Source organism: Erythrolamprus reginae, chromosome Z (genome assembly GCF_031021105.1).
Source record: "Erythrolamprus reginae isolate rEryReg1 chromosome Z, rEryReg1.hap1, whole genome shotgun sequence".
Lineage (NCBI taxonomy): Eukaryota > Metazoa > Chordata > Lepidosauria > Squamata > Dipsadidae > Erythrolamprus > Erythrolamprus reginae.
Genome location: NC_091963.1, coordinates 51,472,355 through 51,497,288, shown reverse-complemented (window position 1 = coordinate 51,497,288; position 24,934 = coordinate 51,472,355). Strand labels below are relative to the sequence as shown.

The following is a 24,934-nucleotide window of genomic DNA, read 5'->3' as shown; positions in this document are numbered from 1 at the left end:
TTATAAATATCCAATTAACGTTGTCAAAGGCTTTTTGAGCGTCCAAAAACATTAAAGATGCCGTCTTGTCTGGGTGTTGTTCATAGTACTCTAGTATATTTATTACAGTTCTAATATTGTTTTTAATTTGTCTCCCTGGAAGAAATCCATTTTGGTCTTGGTGTATTATTCCATTTATAACTCTTTTGAGTCTCTCTGCATAAATGGCAATAAAAATCTTATAATCTACATTTAATAGTGATATAGGCCTATAGTTTTTAATCTTTTCTGGTTCTGTACCCTGTTTATGTATTAAGGTTGTCAGTGATTCTGACCAAGATTTGGGAATTTTTCCTTCAAGTCTACATAAATTAAAAGTTTCTAACATATGGTTTCTTATTGTTTCGTTGTCTATCTTGTACCATTCTGCAGGTATGGCATCTGGACCTGTAGCCTTGTTTCTTTTCTGTTTTTTAATTGTTATTAAGAGTTCCTCCATTGTTATTGGTCCGTCCATGGTGGCCTGTTGATCTTCTGTTATTTGTGGTAAATTTGAAGCCTCTAAATAGTTAAAAACTTCATCTTCGATAACATGATCTTTAGCATATAATTCTTTATAAAAATTATACACAATGTCTGCCTTACCTTCTGTGTCATATTTTATTTTACCATCTTTATCTTCTAATTTTTGGATTAATTTTGATTGACTCTGTTTTCTAAGTTTATACGCTAGCCATCTGCCAGGTTTATTTGCATGTTCAAAATAATGTTGCTTTGCTCTTTTGATCTTTTCAGTTAGTTGGTTTTGTTCTATAACTCTAATTTTATGTTTAATTACATTTATTTCTGTCTTTAAATCTCTGTTCTTAATATGTTGCTGCGATAAGGATTCTAATTGTTTTAGTTCATTTGTTAATTGTAAGTACTCTAATTTCTTTTCCTTATTGTGTTTTGCTGTGTAAGATATTGTTAAACCTCTTATATACGCTTTAGCTGTATCCCATAAGTTCTGTGGAGTAGTGTCTGATGTTTTATTAATTTCAAAAAATATTTTTAATTCCTTTTCAATCCAATCCTTATATTTCTTATCATTTAATATATACCTATTCATCCGCCAGTTGTTCTGTTTGTTATTCATCGTCATATAGACCACTATTGGGTTATGATCAGCCCATGTATTAACGTCTATCTCAACCTCTCTTATTTGTTCTGCCACCGTTTTTGGTGCCCATAACATGTCAATTCTCGTCCAAATTTTGTGAGGATTGGAGTAAAAGGTAAATTGCCTTTTGTGGGGGTGTCTTTCCCTCCAAATGTCGCTTAGTAGTAATTCCGCTTTCATTTTTTGAAAAGTACTAGGTAACAAATTTCTTCTTGTTTTTTTACCTTTTCCCCTTTTTTTATTGCCTCCCCCTCCTGAGTGGTCTAATTGTCTATTCGCGATAGCATTGAAATCACCTATTATCAATAAATTATCAATAGCTAAATCTATTATTGTTTGGTGTAAATTTTTATAAAATGTCATTTGGTCTTCATTGGGAGCATAAATAGAAACAACCACTAGAGGTCTAGGTTCAATATCTACTTGTACAATCAATATCCTACCCTCTTTATCCTTATATATTTGTTTGGAATTTATAGAATTCTTGACATACATCACTACACCTCTTTTTTTTTTGGTCTGCTAATGCAGCATACATTTTTCCAATTTTGGGATTCAACAGTAATTTTTGGTTATCTTTTTTAATATGAACTTCTTGTAGTATTGCAATCTGGGCATTTTGGTTTCTAATTTTAGAAAAAATTTGCTTCCTTTTTCTTGGTTCGTTAAGTCCATTAACATTTACGGAAAAGATTTTTAAGTCTTTATTCGTTGTCATTTAATGGGTTTTTTGGTTTCTCGCTGAGGTTGAACTCTTCTAGCACCTTGGTCCTGCTCTATTACTTGGGCAGTTGCCCCCAGGTTTTCTTCTTGCTGAGTTGGTAATTTTTCCCCTGGTAGCTGTTGAACTAGTTGTAGTTGAACCACTTGTTGCTTACTTGCGTAGTCGGAGTGGCCCAAACCACTCTGTTCAAGAAAGTACATGGCTTGTTCTACATTTTCCAGTTTGTACCTTGTAGAACGCCATGTCAGAGAAAGTCCTTGTGGAATAAGCCAACGGTAAGTAATGTTTTCTTTGATCAAAATTTTTGTTAGAAAGTGATAATCTCTTCTGTTTTCTCTGACACTTCTTGGAACTTGCTTTAGTATCTTTATTTCTACTCCCTGGCGTTGGGGCGGGGAGTTTCTTGAATAGTGAAGTATCTCATCTCGCAACGCCTTTCTTGTAAATTTAATATGTATCTCTCTTGGAAGGTTGTGCCGACGGATATAGCTATTCGAGATTCTGTAAACTTCATCGATTTCTCTCTGTAAAGCTATGGGGTCCTCTTGAAGTATAGCTCCAATAATTTCCGCCATAGTCACTTTTAAGTCTTCATCTTTTTCCTCTTTTATATTCTGAAATCGAAGTCCGTACGAAGCTCGTTGCATCTCCAGTTGGATAATAGATTCATCATATCTTCTGTATCTCTCATCGGCTCTCCCTTCAAGATATTCCATTCTTTTCTCATTTTTATCAGATTGTTCTTCAACTTTTTTAACTCGGTCGTCACTTTCTTGAAGTGTTTGTTGGATCTGCTTTATCTGGTCTTTCATCTCACCCATATCAGCTTTCATTTGGGCCATCTCCACTTTAAATTCTGCCAAGTCAGCTTTTATAGCTTCTCTTTGTTGTGTTGCCTCCTCCTTTATGGCTTCTCTTTGTTGTGTTGCCTCCTCCTTTATGGCCTCTCTTTGTTGAGTAGCGTCTTCTTGTGATTTGACCATGAAGTCCTTCAAAGTGTTCAAAGTCTCATGTATAGTTGCAAGATTGGACTGCATTGTTTTGTCTTTGTCTTTGTCTTTAGTAGACATGGTTAACACTTGATGCGAGGGAGAAGAATGCGGTGAGACTTGTGGAGATAGAGTAGTTGGTGTAGTTTGTTTTTTGGTTGTTTTAACAAGGGTTGAGGTGTGGGACATTATCAAATTAGAATCCACTATTTCAAATTTTAAGATTAGTTTCAATTTTATGTGTAGTGAAAAGGAAAAGAAATTACTATAAATTCCAAATCTGTTCAATGTATTTTGTTTCCCTTATAATATGACTATACCAATTCAATAACAATTCAATTAGTAACAGAATTCAAAAAAAAAAGAAAGGAGAAGAAAGAGAAGGAAAAAGAAATATTATTATTTAGTGCCACAGAACAGAAGAACAGGTGCCTTTTCAAGTAAAAGGAAGACAAAAAGTAAAAAAAAAAAGGGAAGAAATGTCAACTATATATAAAAAACAGAAGAAAAAGAATTGGAAAGGAAACTTTAGGAGGAGGGAAGAAAAAAGGGAAGGGAAAAAAATGAAGTAAAAAGAGTTGTTCAAAAAGAAAAGGAAGGGGGGTAATATTTTAATTCAACTATTTAGAATAGAGCAGGAACCCAAGGTTTTTTAACAATGCATATAGTTCAAACCAAGCTTCTTCTAGTAATAAAAATATCCAAAAATAGGGAAGAAAGTCAAAGAGAAATCAGGGGGAAAAAAAGAAACAGATAATTATTCAAAGACACAATAACAGTATTGTATACTTAAGTTCTTCTTATAAATCCTGTAGTTTTGCTAGGAAGTAAAGATGAAAATCCAAATCTCAAAGGATAAAGTTATATTTGATGTCAATTCAAAATTCAAAGAGTAAAACAAATCCAAAGCTTGCTTGTGTTCAAAATGAAGTCAGTTTATTTTCCAAGTTCAAGACAGGAACAAAGAACAAAGAAACAGATCCCAAGATGGAGTCAAGTTAATTTCAGTGCAGCAGGCAGATGTTAAACCAAAGAGTTCTCAGCAGATAATCCAAAAAGTGTCAGCAAATAATCCAAAAGGCTCAGCAAGTATTCCAAATAGGTTAATCCAACAATAAGTAATCCAAAAAAGAAGTACTTTCAATCTCTTCTAGATTCCATTTAGTTCATAGTTGTTAAGTTATTTCATATTGTAAAAAAGAGCAGCAGAAGAAAAAAAAAAGGCAGCAAGACTGTATTCCTCCGCTTCAGAAATTAAGTCCAGAACATTATGATTTTAAAAATCTATCAGCAACAAATTCTGGTCATCACTAGGAATTTCCTTTAGCAGTTAAAGTTTTCTAAATAGTCATGTCAAATTTAAACTATTTTGTTAAACCATAAAGTCAGATAATTATTTTATAAGTTCCAAAGTTCACGTTCAAGATGGAAAAGTAAAAGTGAAAAAAAGAATTAGATCCGGCTGTTATTTGCGGATGGGTTTAAACAAGAAAAAACTTTCACTTTCGCCCTAGAGAAAAAAAAACTTTTACTTGGAACTTTTGCGATCTTCTGGCTTTAAACACGAAACACAAGGAGATTTTTACCTTAGGTCCTTTCTCTGCTGTATTCTTTTTCAATGTAGATGTAGATATTTATACTTTCGCTTCTTTGATTCTGTTCTTCCCGCTGAGTGAGGGGAGAAAGCGCTGGCCGGTCCTCCTAGTCGAGGAGGAGCGGTTCTCCCGTCTCCGAAGCTGCGGGGCGAACCGCTGCCTCCGGAGTCCTGGCGATGGGTCCTCGGGCAGAGGAGAGCCCCCTGTTCATGGATCGGGCCATCCGGGCCCGATCCGATCGCAAATGCGACCTTCGGAGGGGGTAGAAAGGATTCGCCTGGCAGAGCCCTGCCAGACACGTCCCGCCGCGATCTCCACCAAACCGGAAGTGACTCTAGCAATTTCTTCTTGTGTGATTTGTGCATTCAATATTTGTTTGTCTTCTTCGCTTACTATTTTCCCAACATTGAGGATTCCTATATTAACCTGCTCCTCTTTATATAAATTTATTTTCTCATTATCTTCTCTAGCTGCGCTTTACCATATCTAACCTCTCCACTAGGATCTCTCAGTGCTATTATACATGATTTTTCTTTCCTCTTCTTCAAATATCTTGCCATTGTTGCATTGGTTTTGTCCCCCAACATTGGCCATTGTTGTTGTTTGTTCATGGCCACCAGGCCTGTCAGCAAAGCCAGGTCTTTGTGGCCTTACGGAAGGCCAATAGGGTGGGAGCAGTATGGACATCAGGTGGGAATTGATTCCATAGAGCCAGGGTATCAACAGAGAAGGCCCTCCCCTGTGGTCCTGCCAGCCTGAATTGCCTGGCTGACGGGACCTGGAGGAGGCCAACTCTTTGTGCTCTTAGAGGTATATGGCAAGAGACGGTCCCATAAATAATCTGGTCCTGAGCCATATAGGGCTTTATAGGTAATATGAATTGTGCTAGTGCAGCTCACGGAGTGTAGATGTTATATGGGTGTACCAAAGTACACCCATGACAGCTCGCGCGGCTGCATTCTGGACTATTTGCAGTCTCTGAACACTCTTTTAAGGGTAGCCCCATGTAAAGCACATTGCAGTAATCAAGACAGGAGGTGATGAGGGCCTGAACGACTGTGCATAGAGACTCTTGGTCCAAATAGGGCCGCAATTGGTGAACCAGACAAACCTGGGCAAAGATCCCCCTCACCACAGCTGAGAGGTTGTGATCGAAGTTCAATTGTGGACCCTATCTGAGGGGGTCAATGTTTTCCCCCAAGCACAATAGACAGATGGATCAAATAGTCCTTAGGAAGAAATGCCCACAGCCACTCGGTCTTGTCTGGGTTGAGCTTGAGCCTATTGGCCCCCATCCAGAACCTTACAGCTTCCAGGCACCGGCACATCATATCTACCACTTTACTGAATTGGCATGGGGTGGAGATGTATAACTGGGTACCATCAGCATATTGATGATACCTTGACCCATGCTGGCAGATGATCTTGCCCAGCAGCTTCATGTAGATGTTAAATAGTAAGGGGGAGAGGACAGACCCCTGCGGCACCCCACAAAGGAGGAGCCGAGGGGTGGACCTCTGCCCCCCCCCACTAACATTGACTGCAAACGACCAGAGAGATAGGAGAACCACCGTAAAATATTGCCTCCCACTGCCAATCCCTCCAGTCATCGCAGAAGGATACCATGATCAATTCTATCAAGGCTGCTGAGATGTCCAGGAGCACCAGAATAGAGGAATATCCTCTATCCCAGGCCCGCCAGAGATCATCCATCAACATGACCAAAGCGGTTTTCATGCTGTGATCAGTCCTGAAACCAGACTGAAAGGAGTCTAGATAATCGGCTTCCTCCAAGCACCGCCGGAGCTGGAGTGCCACCACCTTTTCAACAACCTTACTCAGAAAGGGCAGCTTGAAGACTGACCTATAGTTCTTCAATTCGGCTGGATCTAGGGAGTTTCTTGAGGAGGGGTCATACAACCGCTTTCTTCAACGGTTGCAGAAAGGACCTCTCACTCAAGGAAGCATTAATCAATGCCTGGATCCAGCTGCATGTCACCTCCTGACTGGCCGAAACAAAACACGAGGGGCACAGGTCTAGTAGGCAGGTGGAGGAACTCATAGCTCCCATGGTCTTGTACACTTCCTCAGGGATTACCAGGTCAAACTCTTCCCAAATGATGGAACTGACCCTGTCACCTCAGTCTGAATTGCCCAATTGGAGTCCAGATAATTCTGAATCTGAGTGATTTTATTTGCAAGAAACTGAACAAATTCCTCAGCCCGCCCTGCAAGAGCTCCACTACTGCCTCCCTATTGAGGAGAGAGCGGGTTACCCTAAACAGGGCAGCTGGGCGAGAATCTGCAGATGCAATAAGGGCGGTAATAGATGCAGACTTTTCCGCCTCTATCGCCACAAGGTAAGTCCTAATATAGTCTCTTACCCGTGTTTGGTCAGATTCAGAATTACTGACCCTCAATGCTTGCTCTAAGCATCTCTTCTGGCATTTCATCCCCTGGAGTTCCTCAGTAAACCAAGGAGATCTACAGGGTCTTCTACCTCGGAGAGGCCGCAAAGGCACAATCTGGTCTAGAGCCCCCAGTAGAGTCTTATTCCATGCTGACAACAGAGACTCAGCCGGACTACGGAAAAACGAGTTGGGAATTACCCCAAGCTCCCTCTGAAACCCATCCAGATCCATTAGGCATCTGGGGCGGAAACTCCTAATCGGTCCCACCTCCCTGTGGTGGGGGATTGGTCGGTCAAAGTCCAACCTCAACAGGGAATGATCTGACTATGACAAGAGTGTAGTGAGTATACCCTTAAAACCAGATCATATATCCACTACTCCGAGAGAAATACCAAGTTGATTGTGTGTACCCCTCTATGAGTCGGACCCTGAATTACTTTGGTCAGATCCATGGTTGTCATGGAAGCCATGAACTTCTGTGCCACTTCCAAGGTTTCATCAGGCGATGGTAGATTAAAGTCCCCCCAGAACCACAAGCCTGGGGAACTCCACTGTCAGCTTGGCTACCACCTTGAGCAGCACAGGCAGGGCTGTTGCAACATAGCTGGGAGGCAGGTATATTAATAGCAAGCCCAACTGAACCTCTAAATCCAATCTCAAGATGAGAGGATCACACCCGGCAACCTCTGGAGCAGAGACCCTGCGAAGGCTTAGAGTCTTCCGGACAATGATGGTACCCCACCACCCCTTCCCTGGTGTCATAGCTGATGCAAGACCAGAAACCTTCCTCCTCAAACTAATGTAGCATGTAAACCAGTTATGGAACCATCGCATTATGGCAAAATCACGTTGTATACAGATAGAGAGAAGAAACATTGGTATGATGCTATGAGAAAAGAATTGGCTGCAATGAAGGAGTTGGGTGTTTATGAAGAGGTTTGGTTGCCTCCGGGAAACATTTAGTAGGATCTCACCAGGTCTATAAGATTAAGACTGGGTAGCTTCTGCTCTGGCAATCTCACACTGCTTACCAGAGCTTACAAAACTTTTGCCAGACCCATCCTCGAATAAAGCTTAAACATGTGACATATATATATATATATAGGTATTTACGAAAACAAATATATATATATATATATATATATATTTGTTTTCATAAATTTTCACAGGTATATGTATGTAGATTGTTCTGAGTTCGGGTTTTGCCCTGTGTAATATTTTGCATGTTTATGCGACGTTTCGGTGAAATCACATCCACCATCATCAGGCTGAAGTTTCCAAGCTTCGTGCCGTTGTAAAATGGAATGTTTGCAACTGTCAAAATATTACACAGGGCAAAACCCGAACTCAGAACAATCTACATATATATATGGCCCTGGGTTGGGCCGAGAGGCAAAAAAGGAGCTGTGATGTTCCTTCAATATACCAGGGCGATTCGACACAAAATGTAACCCTTCCCTGGTACAGAGCTGAAGGGATTGGATACTGTAGCCTAGAGGTTAATTCTCTGCCTTACAAGGCAAAGGTTGCAGGTTCAAGTCCCAGTGGGTATGGCTAGCTGATGAGGCCAAAATAAGGCCGAAATAGATCTATCCTAGTCTCCCTTAATTTTCAAATTCAGCTTAAACATGTGACATATATATATATATATATATATATATATATATATATATATATATGTATATATATATATGTATATATACACACACGCACACACACACACACACACACACAAACTCTCATTGTGTATTGGACAAAATAAATAAAAATAAATAAATAAAGTACAAGGCTAGATTAGTAGCATAGAGTTTCTCCCAGATGGAGGGTGACTGATGAGGTATTTGCTCCAAATTTGCGGGCAGCAACTCTAAGGACAGCGTTGGTTTGTGCTGCAAAGCACAAGTGCTGTGTCCACCATGTTGATGTGGAAACTGCGTATTTGCATGCGCCATTGTAGCACAGGATATTTATGAGGATTCCATCTGGTATTACGTATGACAAGGGGTAGATGTTGGAAGCTAAAGAAGAGCTTGTATGGGTTGAAGCAATCTGGATATGAGTGGAATTCATTAATTGTCAAAGAATTGGAGAACATGGGATTTAACAAAAGTAAGGCTGATCCCTGTATGTTTGTAAGAGAGAGGAAAGGTTCCAAGAAGATATTGTTGCTTTTCACAGACGATATAGCAATTATTGTTTGGTCTGTAGAATCTGTCAACAGGATTGTGAAGGATTTAGAGAAGAAGTTTAGAATACGGAATCTAGGTGAGATTAGCTAATATTTGGTCATTGATATTGTAAAGACTAAAAAGGCTATAAATTGTTGCAAGCTGGAAAGATTAACAGTCTGTTAGAGAAATTCAATATGGAAAATTGCAAGATTGCTAGAACTCCAATGAAGAGTTGCTTTGTGCATAGCAATGAAATAGGAAAGGCTGTTGATAAGGAACTGTATCGTTCACTTATAGGAAGCTTGTTGTATTGGGTCATGGCCAGATATAGCTAATAGCGTGAATCAGGTGGCATGGTACAATAAGGACCCGACTGAATATCAGTGGAAGGCAGAAAAAAGGATATTGCGGTATTTAAAGAGTACCATTTGCACCATGTTTTATTTTTGGAGCCAGGTGATCGGTTGGAATTGACGGCATATAAGGGTGCCAGTTTCTGTCGCAGTTATGTACAGATTTAGTGGCATATCGGCAGTTGCTGGTGGACTTGGGTATAGAGTGCCAAAAGCCTATTACAGTATACGAAGATAACCAGTCAGCTATAAGTATGGCTAAGGGTAAAGCTGTCAAGATGAGATCCAAATACACAGACTTAAAGTATTTGAATGTAAGAGAGTGTGTAAAAGATGGGATAATTAAACTTGAGTGCAGATAACCTAGCTGACTATTTTACCAAGGCACAAGGAGCTAAACTACATACTGAGAGTTGTACTAGGTACAATGTGAGACATTAAATGTGAAACTATATTGAATGGAAACTATATTGTCAACCCCAAGGGGGGAGATTGTTAGTACATGGTACATAACCTACTTTGGGGTTGCCATATAGTTATTGGTCTATGAAAGTAAAGATTATCTTTAAGAACTTTATTATTATTATTGTTATTTAATAGACTTGTATGCCACTCTTCTCTGAAGACTCAATTGGCCATAAAAAGGCACCAGCACCGTTCTCTGGGGGGGGGGGGAGTTACTTTGCTTGTGAGTCGTATTATTCTTTGCTGTGCGTGGTTTGTAATCTATTGTTAATATTGTTGTATATTTGTAAATAATAATACTGTTAATACTAAGTCTGAGTTTTTAACTGGTTAGCCCACATTATCTACACCACTGCAACAACTCTGCTGATTGTATGTCGAAGGTTTCGCACAGAGCTGCAGCGAGACATACTAACAGGTTTCTTATATACTGTATTTTTGTATTGATTTTATTATGTAAGCCACCCTGAGTCCACTGGAGAAGGGCGGCCTAGAAATCCAATCAATCAATCAATCAGATGCATGATTACACTGAGATTTACAGTGATAAGAAAAGTGTCAGCATTCTGACTTCGGCCTGACAAAAAGAGTAAGAGGGGAGCATTGGTATCAAGAGAAACAATTAAAAAAATAAGGGGGAAGGTTAATAGGGAGAAGAGACTAGGAGGAATTGAGAGCAAACTTACACAAATAATATACTTAAAAAGAAGAAAAAGAATTTGAAAAAAATAAGATATTGTTATAAAACAGAAAGAAAAAAAAGTTAAGGGAAGGGGTTGGAAGGGAAAAACCTACAAGAACTGGAATTTTTGAGAGACCAAAAGAGAATGGATGAAAAGGGGAAGATCAATAGAAAGGAATTTTTAAAAAGAATTATTATTTTACATTTAATCATGTCAACACTATTAGTTGTCTATGAGTGTATAATTAATTAGCATCATTATTTTATTAAAGGGTTTTATATAAGTTAATAATTCCTCCCCGACTGTGGCCGACCAGAGAGGTAGGAGGAGAACCACCGTAAAACGGTGCCTCCCACTCCCAACCATTCCAGTTGGCACAAAAGGATACCATGGTCGATGGTATCGAAAGCCACTGAGAGGTCAAGAAGCACCAGAATAGAGGATAAACCCCTATCCCAAGCCCGCCAGAGATCATCCATCAGCGCGACCAAAGCAGTTTCCATGCTGTAGCTGGGCCTGAATCCTGACTGCTGAGGGCCTAGATAATCGGCTTCTTCCAAGGACTGCTGGAGCTCGAGCGACACCACCTTCTCAACAACCTTCCCCATAAAGGGAAAGTTGGAGACCTGACGATAGTTATTAAGTACAGGTGTATCCAGGGAAGGCTTCTTGAGGAGGGGGCGCACAAGTGCCTCCTTGTAGGGAGCCGGGAAGGACCCCTCCCTCAAAGAAGCATTGACAATCTCCTGGACCCAGCTCCATGTCATCCCTCTGCTGACCGAGACCAGCCAGGAGGGACATGGGTCCAACATACAGGTGGCAGAACTCACAGCTCCAATGGCCTTGTCCACTTCATCAGGTGTCACCAGATCAAACTCACCACACACAGGTGGACTAGGATGAGTCCCTGTCACCTCGTCTGACTCATTGTCAGTTGACACTGGTTTTCAATTGGAGTCAAGGTCCATCCAAATGTGAGCAATTTTATCAGCAAAAAGCTTGTTAAAGTCCTGGGAACTACCTTGCAAGGGCTCCCCAATTCCCCCCCCCCCCCCGATTAAGGAGGGAGCGAGTCACCTAATAGGGCGGCTGGGCGGGATTCCACTGATGCAATCAAGGTGGTATGATACACGCCTCTTGCCACCTTGAGTGTCACTTTATAAGTCTTAATATGAACTCTTAAAAATGTCCGATCAGATTCAGATTTACTTTTTCTCCAGCGCTTCTCTAGACATCTCTTCTGGCGCTTCATCACTTGGAGTGCCTCAGTGAACCAAGGAGCTCTCTGGGATTTGCTGCCACAGAGAGGTCGCAGCGGTGCAATCCAGTCAAGAGCCCCCGCTGCTGCCGTATTCCAGGCCATAGCAAGGGACTATGCCGAACTGTGTACGAGCGAGTCCGGTAAAACCCCAAGCACCCTCTGAAAGCCCTCTGGGTCCATCAGACGTCTGGGATGGAACCACTTAGTCGGTTCTGCCTCCCTGCGGGGGAGGATTGGAGGAGAAAATGGTCTGATCATGACAAAGGCAAGATATCTAAGCCCCTTAATCTCAGACAATCACTCAACTGCTCCGAGAGGAATACTAATTCGGGAGTGTGCCCCCCCCCTTGTGAGTCGGACCCTGAAGTACCTGATGGCCATGAATTCCTGCACTAACCCAGAGGTTAGCGCAGATAATTGCCCAGTGACCTCTTCCCTTCTGGGGAAGGAGGTGATTGAGGTCCACCTGAAGGGGCGCGCTAAGGAATTTGCAAATTTTCTGGAAGGCAAAATCGCTCCACTTTGTTAGTTAGATACTGGCATGGTTGCTAGTCTGGTAGAAGCCTCCAAGGCGGGTTCTTGCCCTGTTATCTAGGAACCATTTGACCCCATTGCTCCCAAGGATGTGGACAGTATCTTAGGAAATATGCATGTAAGCACCAGTGTTTTAGTCGCATGTGCCTCCTGGATTGTAAAAGCTTCCCAGGAGGTGACAGGTGGGTGGACTCCGGCAGTGATTAATGCCTCCACACAGGAGGAGGCACTGCCCCAGTACTTTAAGGAGGCTGCGGTTCGCCCACTTCTTAAGAAGCTATCATTGGACTCCAACCAGTTGAATAATTTCCGACCTGTCTCCAATCTTCCCTTTTTGGGGAAGATAGTTCAGAAGGTGGTCATGTGGTAGCTCCAGAGGTTTCTGAATGAAACGGATTATCTCAACTCCTACCAATCAGGAATCAGGCCTGGCTTTGGGAAATAAATGGTATTGGTTGTACTGTTGGATGATCTCTAGTGAGAGAAGGGTGGGGCTAATGCATCCATCCTTGTGCTACTTGACCTTGCCAGAACAGACCCTTGTGGCACACCGCTTGTAACCTGTCTCTGCTCAGAATACTCGCCATTAACAATAACACTCTGATGTCTATGCTTCAGCCAGCTTGAAATCCACTGAACTATCCAGGGATTAAGTCCAATCTTCACTAATTTATCTATCAGCTCTTTATGTGGAACCGTATCAAAGGCTTTGCTGAAGTCCAGATAGGCAATATCCATGGCACCAACTTGATCCAACACCTTTGTGATATAGTTAAATAAATCAATGAGATTAGTCTGACATGATTTGCCTTCAGTAAAGCCATGCTGATTTGGGTCCAATAAGTTATTGTTTTTTAGGTGCTGATTTATCCTCTTTTTGAGTAGAGTCTCCATCATTTTAACTATAGCTGATGGCAAGCTAACTGGCCTGTAGTTATTACCAGCTTCTTCTCTACTGCCCTTCTTGTGGATAGGCACAACACTGGCCATTCTCCAATCCTCAGGAACATCTCCTGTTAACAGGGATTGGTTAAAAAATCAGTCAGGGGGGTAGCAATGACAGATCTGAGTTCTTTAAGAACTCTGGGGTGGATGCCATCTGGACCCATTGCCTTATTTATCTTTAATCGTTCAAGTTCTTCTAAGACATTGGCTTCTAAGATCACTGGAGCTGAATCCATACAGCTCCCGTGATCTTAGCAATACTATATCCCTCTATAGTATAGTATAAGAAATGGTGGTGGTGTGGCCTTGTTCATAAATGAGTTAGAATCTCATGAACTTGAAATTCAAGAAAATTCAAACTCACCTACAGAAACATTGTGGATAAAAATCCCAGGACAGGAAACTAATCTGACGTTAGGGATCTGCTATCGCCCTCCCAACCAAACTCCACAGGCAGATTGCTATTTGGAAAATGAATTTAAGGTGGCCTGAAAAGGAAATAGGGCAGTCATTTATTTATTTATTTATTTATTAGATTTGTACGCCACCCCCTCCGTAGACTCGGGGCGGCTAACAACAATAATAAAACAACATATAACAAATCTAATATTTAAAATAACTAAAAATCCTTATTAAAAAACCAAACATGCACACAAATATACCATACATAAATTGTATAGGCCTGGGGGAGGAGAAATATCTCAATTCCCCCATGCCTGACGACAGAGGTGGGTTTTAAGGAGCTTACGAAAGGCAAGGAGGGTGGGGGCAATTCTGATCTCTGGCGGGAGCTGCTTCCAGAGGGTCGGGGCCGCCACAGAGAAGGCTCTTCCCCTGGGTCCCGCCAAATGACACTGTTCGGTCAATGGGACCCAGAGAAGGCGGACTCTGTGGGACCTAACCAGTCGCTGAGATGCATGCGGCAGAAGGTGGTCCCTGAGATAATCTGGTCCGGTGCCATGAAGGGCTTTATAGGTCATAACCAACACTTTGACCGGAAACTGATCGGCAACCAATGCAGACAGTGGAGTGTTGGTGTAACATGGGCATACCTTGGGAAGCCCATGGTTGCTCTCGCAGCTGCATTCTGCATGATCTGAAGTTTCTGAACACTTTTCAAAGGTAGCCCCATGTAGAGAGCATTACAGTAGTCGAGCCTCGAGGTGATGAGGGCATGAGTGACTGTGAGCAGTGATTCCCGGTCCAAATAGGGCTGCAACTGGTGCACCAGGCGAACCTGGGCAAACACCCTCCTCGCCACAGCTGAAAGATGTGTCTCTAATGTGAGCTGTGGATCGAGGAGGATGCCCAAGTTGCAGACCCTCTCTGAGGGGGTCAGTGATTCCCCCCAGGGTGATGGACGGACAGATGGAATTGTCTCTGGGAGGCAAAACCCACAACCACTCCGTCTTATTAGGGTTGAGTTTGAGTCTGTTGACACCCATCCAGACCCCAACAGCTTCCAGGCACCAGCACATCACATCCACTGCTTCGTTGACTGGACATGGGGTGGAGATGTACCACTAGGTATCATCTGCATACTGATGATACCTCACCCCATGCCCTTGGATGATCTTGCCCAGCAGTTTCATGTAGATATTAAATAGGAGGGGGGAGAGGACTGACCCCTGAGGCACCCCACAAGGGAGAAACTTAGAGGTCGACCTCTGACCACCCACTAACACCGGCTGCAACTGACCAGAGAGGTAGGAGGAGAACCACTGAAGAACAGTGCCTCCCACTCCCAACCCCTCCAGCCGGCGCAGAAGGATAGCATGGTTGATGGTATCGAAAGCCGCTGAGAGGTTGAGGAGCATGAGGACAGAGGACAAGCCCCTGTCCCAGGCCCACCAGAGATCATCCATCAATGCGACCAAAGCAGTTTCCGGGCTGTAGCCGGGCCTGAATCCTGACTGCTGAGAGCCTAGATAATGGCGGACTTCAACTACCCCCAAATAGATTGGGTAAATTCTTGTTCTATACATGAAAGAGAGACAAGGTTCCTCGACATGTTAACTGATTATTCCCTTGAGCAGATGGTCATGGAACGAACCAGGGGAAAGGGAATCCTGGACTTGGTTCTAACTAACGCATAGGATTTGGTTCATGATGTCTTTGAAACCGAGCCCATGGGAACCAGCGATCGCAACACAATAACTTTCAACTTAACCATAGATAGCAAATTGTCAGTGAAAACTAACAGAGACCTTAAACTTTCACAGAGGGAATTTTGCCAAAATGAGGAAAATAGTAAAGAAGAAACCAAAAGGGACAGTAAAAAAAGTCAAATCCCTCCAAACTGCTTGGAAACTGTTTAAAAATACATCACAACAGGCTCAAATAAAATGCATTCCTAAAAGAAGAAAGAGGACTGGAAAGTCCAAGAGGATACCAGTATGGCTTACGAATGAGGTAAAGGAGGTTATTGGAAAAAAGAAAAACTCATTTAAGAAATGGAAAGCTCTTCCTACTGAGGAGAACAGGAAGGATCACAAACTCTGGCAGACCAAATGCAAGGCGATAGTCAGGAAAGCCAAGAGAGATTTTGAGGAGCATATAGCAAAGAATATTAAAAATAATAACAAAACCTTTTTAAAGTACATCGGAAGCAGGAACCCAACCAGAAAAACAGTTGGGCCACTCGATACAATGGTCAGAAGGGGATAATCAGAGAAGACAAGGAGATTGCTGAGAGACTAAATGACTTCTTTGCCTCCGTTTTCACTGAGGAGGATAGAGAGCATTTGCCTGCCACTGAATTAGTTTTCCCAGGGAGGGAATTAGAATAATTAAACCAGATAGAGATAGACAAGGAAGATGCTCTTGCATGCCTCTCAAACTTAAATGTCAAGAAATCACCACCAAATGGCATCCACCCTAGAGTTCTCAAGGAACTCACGTGTGAAATTGCTGAACTTCTAATTAAAATATTCAATTCAATTCAATTTAGTAGATTTGTATGCCGCCCCTCTCCAAAGACTCGGGGCGGCATACAAATATAATATATATATAATCTTTCTCTAAGATCAGGCACTGTACCTAAGGATTAGAGGGAGGCAAATGTAACCCCGATCTTCAAGAAAGGATCCAGAAGTGATCCAGGAAACTATAGACCAGTCAAGTCAAGGGATGACTTGATCGAAGTGTATAAAATCATGGATGGGATAGAAAATGTGGATAGAGAAAAATTATTTTCTCTACCACACAATACTAGGACAAGGGGGCACTCCCTAAAGCTTGGTAGGTAAGAAAGTGAGGACAAATCAAGGGAAATATTTCTTCACCCAGAGGGTCGTTGGTTTATGAAATTCATTTCCAGAAGAGGTTGTGACAGTTGTCAGCCTTGATAGATTCAAGGCAGGATTAGACAGATTCATGTGGTTATTGTATAGTGTATACAAGTGTATTGGTGGTTATTGAAACGGATGTCCATGTGCCGCCTATGTGTTGGTTGAGGCAGGCAGGATTCCCTTGAATACCATTTGTTGGGGGTCAGAGGAAAGGGAGGGTCTTTCCTTCTCTTTCTGCCCAAGATCCCCATGGACAATTGGTGGGCCACTGTGTGACACAGAATGCTGGACTCGAGGGGCTTTGGCCTGATTCAGCATGGCTCTTCTTATGTTCAATGTCTGTAGGCTGTTAGGGGTTGGATGAGGAGCAAAAGTTTGAAACTAAACCAGTTGGCTCAGGGAGAACTTTCATCTTTGGTCTTGTGCATAATCTAGTGGTTTTGCTAGACTCACAACTCCTGCTGCGTTGGTTGCCGATTTGCTTTGGGGTGTAATTCAAGGTGCTGGTTGTCACATTTAAAGCCCTTCATGCCTTGGGACCAAGTTATCTGAGGGACCATCTCCTGCTGGTCACATCTACCTGATCATCAGGTAGGTGATAGGAAGAAGAAAAACTGCAGCATCACGAAGCTTAGTACCGGGAATAATACATGCATTGATGGGAATAAGGAGATCGCTGACCATTTGAATAGCTATTTCTGTTCAGTTTTCTCAAAAGACACATTACAAAATAATACTATAGAGGGATATAGCATTGCTTCCAGCTGTACGGATTCAGCTCCAGTGATCTTAGAAGCTGATGTCTTAGAAGAACTTGAACGATTAAAGATACAGTGTAAACAGTATATAGGCTGTTAGAAAAAAGCTCAGCGGACTGTTTGCCATAAACATCTGCTGGAGGTCAGGAGACATGACAACAACTCCTCATTTCAACTGGGAAACTGTTAACGTTATTAATCAAGCCAAATTAAAAAATGCAATGGAATTCCTAGAAGCTTGGCATTCACCCAAATAAGCTGTCAATAGAGACAGGGACACAACCCCATTTTATGTATTATTTAAGAGACACAATCAAAAACTTGGATGGGAAGCAAAGAGTAGAACACATCTTCACAAGCAATTAAAATCCTGATATAGGAAAGAGAATGAAATCAACTATTAAAGAAACAATGCCATAATCAAGAAACTAAGAAGGAAACAACATCTCTACTAAAATTGGCAAGGCAAACTACTACATATAAACAGCAAAGGTCAGTCTCCCACATACTAATGTTATTGGTAATGAACAATCTTCAAGAAAACAACCATGCTCAGAGAATCAAAAATCCAGAGTTCAAAATGGAGCTTTACATATTCTCTTATGATTATATTGCGTAAATTTAAGTAAATATGTCTGTTTCTATAGAAAGGTGTGAAATAAAAATCTAACTACACATCTCCTACCTGTTTCTTATTAAACAAGACTCTCTACAAGATTTTACCTGGACAAAATTAGAGCAAAACATGATGTTTTCTGAATCACTGCAGCCCTCCAGAGGAGATATACCTCTACAGGTTTAGGAAATTTGGAAGTAGCCAGCTCATGGCCACTAACCTTCTGCAAGAAAATTCAACTCATCCCAGGACAACTCGCGCAGGAGAGCAGAGACAGACCCAGGTGAGTGGAAGAGCAAGTGGGTGGATACAGTGCAGATCATTGGGGCAGGGGGCTTTCCATTTTCATACCCCCTGCCACTGCTGCTTACTCAGTGGGCAGGCTGGGCAGTGGGGAGGCAGCAGTGGCCAGAGGTGTCCTATTTTCACATACCCCAGCACAACCAATCCTGGCCTCTTTAGCCCAGAGCTCAGTGTGGCAGTGGCAGAGAATGTTCCTGATAAATGCTGCCTCCTACCTGCCCTATTCACTGATACCATAGTCCCCAGCTTTTTTGGCCTAGAGCTCAGCGCAGCAGCAGCATGGATGTGAAAAAGGGAAGCCCCCTGCCATAACCTTGCTGTCCTCATCTGCTTGCTCACCCTCTCATTCAGTTCTTCTCTGCCTACCCAGGGGAAGTTGTTTCCACAGCTAATTGGCCATGTGAAGTTGTCCTGCAGCGACTTGGTGCTAATAAGGTGGCAGGGGAGACTTGGCAGTGGCGAGCTGCTGACAGGGAGCTGGCCGTGCCATGTTAGCTGTGGTGAGTTGTCCCATTCGAGTCCCTATCTTCTTTGCCTTCATTAAGAGCCTCAAAAGGTGGCTCTGCCGATTGGCCCTGAGTCCTGATGGCACATTCAGTGTTGAAGGTGGTCGGTTGACTAGGAAATAGATCCTGCATCCTGCAGTATTCTGTTTTTTAACATTAAATCTCTGTTAATTTTAATATTTAATTTTGTGTACCTTTGCTTTTAGAAAGTGTGTAAATTGTTCAGAGTTGCTTGAGATGGAAAGCATATAAATTTAATAAATAAAACAGAAGAACCATAATTATAAAGGCTATGTAAATGATATTCAAATTAAATTAGAAGACAATCTTTATGCATTTATAAGTAGTATTGAACTGTCCATTAACTGAATAAAGTTAACACAGAATCTCCTCATCTTGTTTTGCATTACAATATTTACCTGTCTGGATGCCTAGTTGGCTGCTTCGAGCAGGGGTAGTGATAAAATCCAGATCCCAGATAGGAGAATTTTGACTGTATACCTCTTCCTCCAACATGGACAGGAACCTTAACACAGAAGTCAAAGCAGTATTAATATATATATATATAGCGTAACCTACCAAAGTAACTTGTTTTATTATAGAAAAAATTTGAACAAAAATAACAAAGCAGATATATCTTCTATAACATAAATGGTGTAGTAAAAATAGCTGATTTTTAAAGTATTAAAAGTGGAAAATATGGAAGAGCAAGTACTTTTTTGGCTTAATTCCCTGAAGTACTTCAATGTATAGTAGAATTATTTTATTAGTATTAGTATATAATAATTTTAAATATTACTATGCTCAAATAAATGTTCATACATTTGTTTTTCTATTCTGACCAGATGGGGCATTGTGACTTACCTGATATGCCTATTCTTGTAGGGTAGCTGACCGCTTCAGTTGGGCCAGGGCTTCCAAATGGACTGTAAAAGCCCAACCTTTGATGACATTTATATTTGATCTTTGAATTAACTTTGAAGCGAATTACTTGATCTAATAAAATTGATTTAATTAAATATCAGCATATTAATTAAGAGAAAACAGGACTGAGGAACTAATGAGGAGTGCTACCTGCTGGTTGGAAAAGTAATTGCAATGGTGGTAAACTTTCATGCATGATTTCACAGCTATTGACCTTCAACAGGGGAACTTTTTTGATATCTAATGTTCAAGGAGCAATTTATTATTCTATTGAAAGGCAACTCTGATTCATTTGAAATAGACTGAACTTTTAAGATACTTCATTGTGGAAAAGAATAAGAGATTGGGAATTTAAAGGTATAAACTGAGATACTAAAAAGGCTGTGGAAGCAGACATCTGTTAACAGCTGGGCTTTGTAACACTAAGGAATTCTTGATATTGAAAATACGGAGATAAGTAATTATGAAGAATCGATGGTGTTTATAAAAGACCTTAATAAAGACACAATAGATGCCTTTCGGGATTCTGGACTTAGAACTGGTAAGGAAAGAGAAAAAGAATTACAGGAGAACAATGACTTTAAGAAGCTTAATACCATCTCCAATGATGAAAACAAGAACAAGAAGATAAGGAAGAAAAGATGAACTCAGAAAAGAATGAATGCCTTAATGACAAAAAGAAAAATGACATTGTAAATGAACAAATTGATGACTATACTGCAATTAACAATGATTTTACTGGGCTTTACAGTAAACAAATGAAAATAGGGAGAAAATATTGGCATCAAATGAAAAAATTTAAAAAAGATTAATTTATTAGATTTGTATGCCGCCCCTCTCCGAAGACTCGGAGCTGCTCACAACAGCAAAACACATTACAAATCCAATGATTTAAAAAAACAATTAAAACCCTTATATAAAAAACAGTCATACATCTCAGACAAACCATGCATAAAACGGAACGGCCCAGGGGAATCAATTTCCCCATGCCTGATGGCAAAGGTGGGTTTTAAGGAGTTTGCAAAAGGCAAGGAGGGTGGGGGCAGTCCTTATCTCCAGGGGGTGTTGATTCCAGAGGGTTGGGGCCACCACAGAGAAGGCTCTTCCCCTGGGTCCCGCCAGACAACATTGTTTCGTCGATGGGACCCAGAGAAGGCCGACTCTGTGGGATCTAATCAGTCACTGGGATTCGTGCGGCAGAAGGTGGTCCCGGAAGAATTATCCCGAAGGGGGCAACATTGAGGAGAAAAGAAAAATTGAAGATAGAATTGGGCAAGTATTATTTTTCAAAAGGAAAGAAAAAGTTTGGGGGAAAGGCTATAAATGCCAAAAGAAGGGGAAAAGAGTTAAGAAAAGTGGGATGAAAACATGAAAATGGATGATTTAATGAAGAAAGGATTGTGTTCTCTTTTTTTCTCTTCTTTTTTCCTTCCTTCTTTTCTACTTGCTATTTTATAACATTGTTGTGGTATATGAAGAGCAATTAATAAGTTGAAATATTAATTGTAATTTAATTGATGAAAGAAAATATAATTTTAATGCTATTATTCTTGTATAATTTGGTTATGTTAAAGATTTATGAATTTGACTTAATTCAAACAAATTAGTGAATCAATAACAAGATGGTCATATGTATTTTTTTTTTCATTTTTAAGATTATAATATTGTTTTACTTTATAGTACATAGATGTACTTTTACTAAGGGAATTTACAATGCAATTGTTGGAAATAAACATAAACTGCGTAGTCAACGTGTTCACGTATAAACTTTTCCTCATAAAAGATTTGAACAATCTATAATCTATACATGTGAGTAAACCACAAAGAGATACAATTTCCCTCTCTATTTACTATTACTGTACTGAACATCCAAAATATACTATTTAATTCTATGTATATATGCCATATGTGTACATACATATTACACACAGGCACACAAAAATATAGTGTACATTATCTACTATATAAACTGTATGTGTATATACAGAGAGAGAGACAGAGAGACAGACAGAGAGAGAGCTCTTGTAAAATTATATACATTCAACCTCACTTACTGTAATAGGAAAAACAAACCCAGAGTCCACTTTCTGCCATACAGTTAACCATAACTAGAACATTACACATATCTTCAGATGTACCGGTACTTCTCTAGCTTGCACATCACTGTTAGAGCTAGGAAATGTCATGGATTGAGTAAAATGTGGTGATTCTCACTTAACAACGCTTTTGCTTAACAACAAATTTTGGGCTCAATTGTGGTCATAGGTCTTTCTTTCTTTCTTTCTTTCTTTCTTCCTTCCTTCTTTCTCTTCCTTCCTTTCCTGTCTGTCTGTCTGTCTGTCTGTCTTTCTTTTCTGTCTGTGTTTCTGTCTTTCTTCCTTCTTCCTTCCTAGCTTTTCTTTCTTCCCCCCCCCCCACCTCCCGTCCCTAGGTAAATTACACAGTCAATACTGTACTGGGTTTTTATTTAAGGTTACAAAACAAATGAGGAATCATTTTGAGTACTGCATTCTCTAAAATTTCTTCAGTGGGATCCATAGCTTATCTAGCAAAAGATTTTTCACTTGGCAGGAGGTGAAAAAATTTGCATTCAGGTGGACAAGCAGAGAAAGCAATTCCCAAGTGCACATACTGTAATTAGGGTGCCTTAGAAGTTCATCCTTTCCAAGCCTTGAGTAAAAGATTATACTATGTAAATGGCAAAAAAAGGAAAGAGGATTACCTAAAGTTCAGAAATAGATCGGAGTTATATACTATATGAATACAGCAGTCAACTTATTAATTTAGGCTTGGGTGAGAATAAACTTTCTAGCTGAACAAAAGAATTTAAAGAAAAAAAACTTTTTAGTGTTGACATTGGTCACAGCGAGACAGATATCTTAAAAGGCAAACAAACAAACTGTCAAAAAATGTTTTAAAAAAATATAATATCTTGGTTGTTGAATTTAATTCTGCCTAGACGCAGGGCAGTCATGGCAGATGGGTGGCTGGCAAGGACCACGCGCTCCCATCCTCGTGTCCGCTGGGGTTGAAGGAAAGTTTAGGGACCCCCGCCCCATCAAGAAACGCCTCGGCGGTGACATTCTGAGAGTTTTTGCCTCCCCACTCCGAAAACCCCGCTTCTCGGCGCCCTGCCGAGGCTGAGAGGAGAGCAATAAAAAAGGGTCTCTCTGCTTGGGGTTTTCTGGACGCTGAAATGTTTCTCTCGCAGCTGACAAGTTGCATCGCCGCCGCATTGCCCGCCGCCCCCAATGCCGGCTTTGTCCTCGACCGGCAGAAGAAGAAGAAAAAAACCGTGTCCTTTCCCGTGGCTCTCTTCCCTGCAAATCCAAAAGTGAAATTAAAAGCCCTTGTTTTCTCTTGCGTCTAAACAAAATTAGCTCCAGTAATCTGGAATTTCACCATGCAGAATACTTGGTATACCAGGTTAGGGGACAAATGATCTCAGAAAATGTGTGTCTATCTATGCTAAGAGTTGACATTGATTTGATGGCAGCAATGAATCAATCAATCAACCAACGTGAAGATGTATAATCAGGCCAAACTAATCTCATGTGAGGTGAAGATGTCTTTACTGAAGTTGTGGACTATATAATTCATTATGAGGGCTGGTAAATATAATTCATTATGAGGGCTGGTAAATAGATGTTTTTTGACATCTCACTCTTAAACTAAATGATTGGTCAAAATCATCATGTGGCCTCCATGCCTAAGAAAAGGATTAGAACTTGGTCTCCTTGCTTCTAGTTCAGCATCTTAATATGTATGTGTGTGTGTGTGTGTGTGTATGTGTGTGTATGTTTTTGTTTATTGGCTCTAGACAAGAGATGAATTAGAAGTACATGTACAGTACTTATAGCAATTCTATTTTTAAAGTCTTGTCTTTCTTCTAAATATTATAAGCAACTACTGAATGGAAGCTGGTGGCCTAAAAGGGTAATGATCTGGGAGGGAAATATGGTTACTTTTCACAGAAATGGAATAGAAGCCATGGCTATATATTTGAAATGCAGACTTCCAGAGGACCACTAGGTGGCAATAAAGAAATCCTGATGGAACTCAGCAGGTCATTAGATTTTACTTTTATTTAAAAAAATCTTCTAAATTGTTAAGGATATTATTTTCTTCAAAGACATTGTTTAAAAACTGTTGCCCTATCATTATGAAAGCTATATTTTATTCCTTAAATATTTACTTACAGTTTAGTGGATTTTAGTTTGGGACAAAGGAGATAGAGAAAAGAAATGCAACTATGTATTTTTAGCCAAAATTACCAAATGGTTTAATGTTATTTAATATGTAAGTGCTGTATTTTAAAATGCAATTTTATCTACAATACTGCAATTTATCTACAATACTTCAACAAGATGGCTTAGAGAATTTAAGTCACATCAAACAGAGTAAATTCCCAAAGGAATTATACCAGCAAAGAAACAGCAAAATCTATTTTAATAATAATAATTTAAGGGAAAACCCAGAAAAGAAACCACTTATAGAAATAAACAAACCATAAATGGACACTCATTATAAAAGCTTTGGTTTTGGTTTTCTAAATTAACACACTCTGAAAACAAATAATAGCTAATATCACACATCACAACAGATAACAGAACCATTTTGGAGACTGCTTAAGCTTCCTCTGGCATCACTTTCCCTTGGCAACACGATGGCACTGTTAAACTGATATTTATAACTTTCAACTCTTTAAAGCAATATTGCATCTTGAAACTACATTAAAGCATGCCTTTTATATTCTTTCCTTGCTGTCTGTTGAAGACTCTTCTTTGAAAAATAAGAACCCATCCAGAATTCTAAATGGCAGTTTCACCAATATAGCCAGGCATTTTAATTAAAGCAGCCCAAGTAATAATATTAATCATTGCTAGAATGAATTTTACAAACAAATATGTATTTTTCTTTTTACATTGAATTGATGCAAAGAAGATGTTTTCCATTTCAAAGCTCCCATATAGCTTGAATGGTTATTTTATTTATTATTTATTTATTATTTAGATTTGTATGCCGCCCCTCTCCGAAGACTCGGGGCGGCTCACAACAAGATATAACAAATCATAAATAATTCAAATAACTTTAAAATATTTAAATATTTTTTAAAAAACCCATATACTAACAGACACACACACAAGCATACCATGTATAAAATTGAACAAGCCCGGGGGAGGTGTTTCAATTCCCCCATGCCTGACGGCAAAGGTGGGTTTTAAGGAGTTTACGGAAGGCAGGAAGAGTAGGGGCAGTTCTAAT

At 40.4% G+C, this 24,934-nt stretch overlaps 1 protein-coding gene across 6 annotated transcripts in view; it reads right to left on the bottom strand.

The window, feature by feature from the left end:
• The window catches only part of KAT2B (lysine acetyltransferase 2B), a 221,346-nt gene that overhangs the window by 95,521 nt on the left and 100,891 nt on the right, over positions 1–24,934 (bottom strand). For all 6 annotated transcript variants that reach the window (XR_011556813.1, XM_070727254.1, XM_070727259.1 and 3 more), the window contains exon 7: positions 19,165–19,271. Coding sequence is in view for 5 of the 6 variants with exons in the window: in XM_070727254.1 (XP_070583355.1) it covers positions 19,165–19,271 (107 nt within the window). In the remaining variant the exon portion in view is untranslated. The remainder of the gene's footprint in view (positions 1–19,164; positions 19,272–24,934) is intronic.